Source organism: Enhydra lutris, unplaced genomic scaffold, assembly GCF_002288905.1.
Source record: "Enhydra lutris kenyoni isolate GAN:26980312 unplaced genomic scaffold, ASM228890v2 scaffoldscaffold12, whole genome shotgun sequence".
Classification (NCBI taxonomy): domain Eukaryota; kingdom Metazoa; phylum Chordata; class Mammalia; order Carnivora; family Mustelidae; genus Enhydra; species Enhydra lutris.
In genome coordinates, this window is record NW_019154096.1 from 45,944,907 (window position 1) to 45,948,251 (window position 3,345).

The 3,345-nt window shown below is 38.1% G+C and overlaps 1 protein-coding gene across 1 annotated transcript in view; it reads left to right on the plus strand.

Annotated features, from left to right (window-relative positions):
- Positions 1-558: 558 nt before the first annotated feature.
- Positions 559-3,345, plus strand: part of LOC111145015 (membrane associated ring-CH-type finger 5) — a 61,523-nt gene continuing 58,736 nt past the window's right edge. The window contains exons 1-2 of the mRNA XM_022499639.1: positions 559-595; positions 948-1,069. Of these exons, the coding sequence (XP_022355347.1) occupies positions 559-595; positions 948-1,069 (159 nt within the window). The remainder of the gene's footprint in view (positions 596-947; positions 1,070-3,345) is intronic.

Sequence of the window (3,345 nt, forward strand, 5' to 3'; positions counted from 1 at the left end):
AATGGACCATTCTGGTGACTGACTGAAAGTTAGGAGGATGAGGTAAGGAAGAAAAAAAACTCAAGGAAGACTCCTGGGTTTCTCAGAGTAGATACAAAAAGACTGGTTCACATTTCCATATATTATAAATACAACTACATGTCTCTTGCATGAAATTGTAAGCAACCTGATGACCAGAACAGTGTAACCATGTATGGTTCATATCTTTGTATCCCCAGTATCTCCTACAGTGTCTGGTACAAAGTTGGAGCTCCAGAAATGTTGAACAAATGACTGAATGGATGACCTTCCTCAGAATTACCAAGTTGAGATTTCAGCTGTAGAGAATCAAATTAGATAAAACACCCTCATAAAGGCTTCAAACTCCCTAAGTAGAAGAAAAGTACATATGCTGAATATCTATTCTCCCAGAGGGTATATCCTGGTTTATTAGTTTATTATGTATACTTTCTCTTGTATCATTAATTCAACCTACCCAAGACAGAAGCTATAAAATAGAGGTAAGTGTTTGGCTGTATCAGTGAATTTCACTTTGCACCTAATAGATAGCCAAATACTATGCCTGTTAATTGCCTGTCCCTGGCAGCGGGTGGAGGTAAGAAAAGGCCTCTGTTTTCTCAACTCTCAAATGAGACTATGGGGTTTAGGTGAGAAGTTTCCAGCCTCAAGCAGGCATTCTATAAAAGCTGACACTCTTTGTCTTCATGTATCTATATACTCCTTCAAGATACGATACACAAGACACAAAACCACTTCCCCAACTAGGAAGCCTGCCCAGACCACCAGTATGCAGCAATCTCTTTTTCCTTCTCTGAGCTCCTGGAATACTTATCTAATAAAATTCTTCAAAAATTAATCAAGGCTAGTCCTGTGACTGCTCTTGTAATAAATTGTTTTCTTTTTTTCTTGTTATTTAACTACTCACATACTCATACACTGTTCTCCAGTGAAGTCAGATACGTCTTCATACGTGAATGTGAAGTCAGCTATGCCACTTATCTGCTATGACTTCATCTTCCCACTTTTCAGGGTTCTCATCTATAAAACGGGAGACACAGATACCTCTCTGGTAAGGTTGTTGTTAGGATTTGAAGTCATGTGTGTAGAGGGTTCAGCGCATGCCGCATATCTGGTATTCGACAAACAGATGCCAAGAAGCACCGGTGAGGGCAGTTGTCAGATCTGTTCCAAATTTCCATCCTGTCCCAGATATAGCACTTCACAGAGTACCTCACACATGGCTGCTGCTTGATATTTAGTTTATTTTTACTCCATCTTTTCCAAAAAAAATTTAAGGCAGCTAGGTGTTCAACAAATATTTGCTAAATGATGACAGGCCATACTTTCCAGTCAGATGTTCTTTCTTCCTTTCAGCTCTTTCCATAATAAGCAAAACACCCCAATATTGTGACTTTTTAAACGTTTTTAATCATCCTTCACTTGCACCAAGGATTTCTTCTGTTACTTTTTAATCTAATAAATGAAAAAAATTTTAACTATAAAATACATGCTCATGGTGAAAATGAAAACATTATGAGGAAATTAAATGAAAAGTATGCTCTTCTCCCCATATTCAGTCTTACCATCCAGAGGTAATATTTTTTATTTTTTTTTAAAGATTTAATTTATTTATTCGACAGACAGAGGTCACAAGTAGGCAGAGAGGCAGGCAGAGAGGCAGGCAGAGAGAGAGGAGGGGGGAAGCAGGCTCCCTGCTCAGCAGAGAGCCTGATGCGGGGCTTGATCCCAGGACCCTGATATCATGACCTGAGCTGAAGACAGAGGCTGGACCCACTGAGCCACCCAGGCACCCCTGGAGGTAATATTTTTTAAAAAAACAATTTCCTATGTATCCTTCTACAAATCTTTGTACATCTACATCCTGAAGTTAAAATAAAATGAAATAAAATAAAACAAGTAAATGGGATTATATATACATATATGTGTGTGTGTGTGTGTGTGTGTGTGTATTTACACACACACATACTATCAGCTACCTGCCTTTTTCACTTCATATGTACTTAGTGTTTATTGGTTTTGGTGTTTGGCAACTATCCTACCTTCTTTAGTTATTAATTAAAGATTTGCCACAATTTAGTGTCTTATTAATATAGGTTCCAAAAGGGTCTTTTCATCTCTTTTGCTGTACTCTATCCCCAGTACGTAAATAAAACCTGAAACATAAACATATAGTCAATAAATACTTGCTAATGAATGTACTTCCTTCTGAGGAACTGCCTTCATTCATTCAAGGTATACTGCCCACTCTTAGCTAAGTGACAGGAAAGACTGATTAGATGCCTCATCCTTAAATTTTGAACTGAGTAGAATAAAAACAATGCTGAATTCCATTGCTGAACCCATTTAAGCATGAGGAATGTCCCTGCTAACAATATTCTCTGGGGTGGCTGCTTCTTCATGGTTCTAGACTGGTTCTCCTGCCTTACGTCCAATTTTGTGAACTAACCCATATCTTCCCAATGAATTGCCCTTTGGTTGTTCAGCATTTCTCAACCTCAGCACTACTGATAAATTTTTTTAAGGCTTTCTTTTTTTAAGTAAGCTCTACACCCCATGTGGGGCTCAAACTCACAACCCTGAGATTAAGAGTCCTACATTCCACTAACCGAGCCAGTCAGGTGCCCCAGGACTACTGACATTTGAGCTACATAATTCTTTGTTCTGAGGGGCTGTTTTGTGCATTGCAGAATTTTTAGCAGCACTGCTGGTTTCTACCCACCAGATGCCAGTAGCTTTCCCTGCGTAACAATCAAAAATGTCTCCAGACATTAACAAATGTCCCCTAAAGGGGTTGAATTAGCTAGTTGATTTCTATGGAACAACAACAACAAAAATCCCAACTGATGGCTACTATATTTTTGGCAACTTTTCCTTACGGCCTATATAGAAATATCTCATTCATTTAAATAGCTCAGTTATACATATTATATGGGTGTGTCATACATTATTAAAACAGTCTACTAATAATGGATTTCAAGGTCTTCTCTGGTGTTATAATTTTTTTTAAAGATTTTATTTTTAAGGAAACCGTACACCCAACATGGGCTTGCATTCACAACCCCAAGATCAAGATTCACTTGTTCCAACAACTAAACCAGCCAGGTGACTTACCTGGTATTATTTTAAATAGCAGCTTTATAGAAATATAATTCAAAACACCATATAATTCATCCACTGAAAGTCTACAATTCAATGGCTCTTAGTACACTCAGAGTTGCAATCCTCACTGCAATCAATTTTAGAACAATTTCATCTCCTCAAAAAGAAACTTCTGCACACCTTAATTGTCACCACCTCCAAAGCCCTGTCTGCCACAGCCCTAGG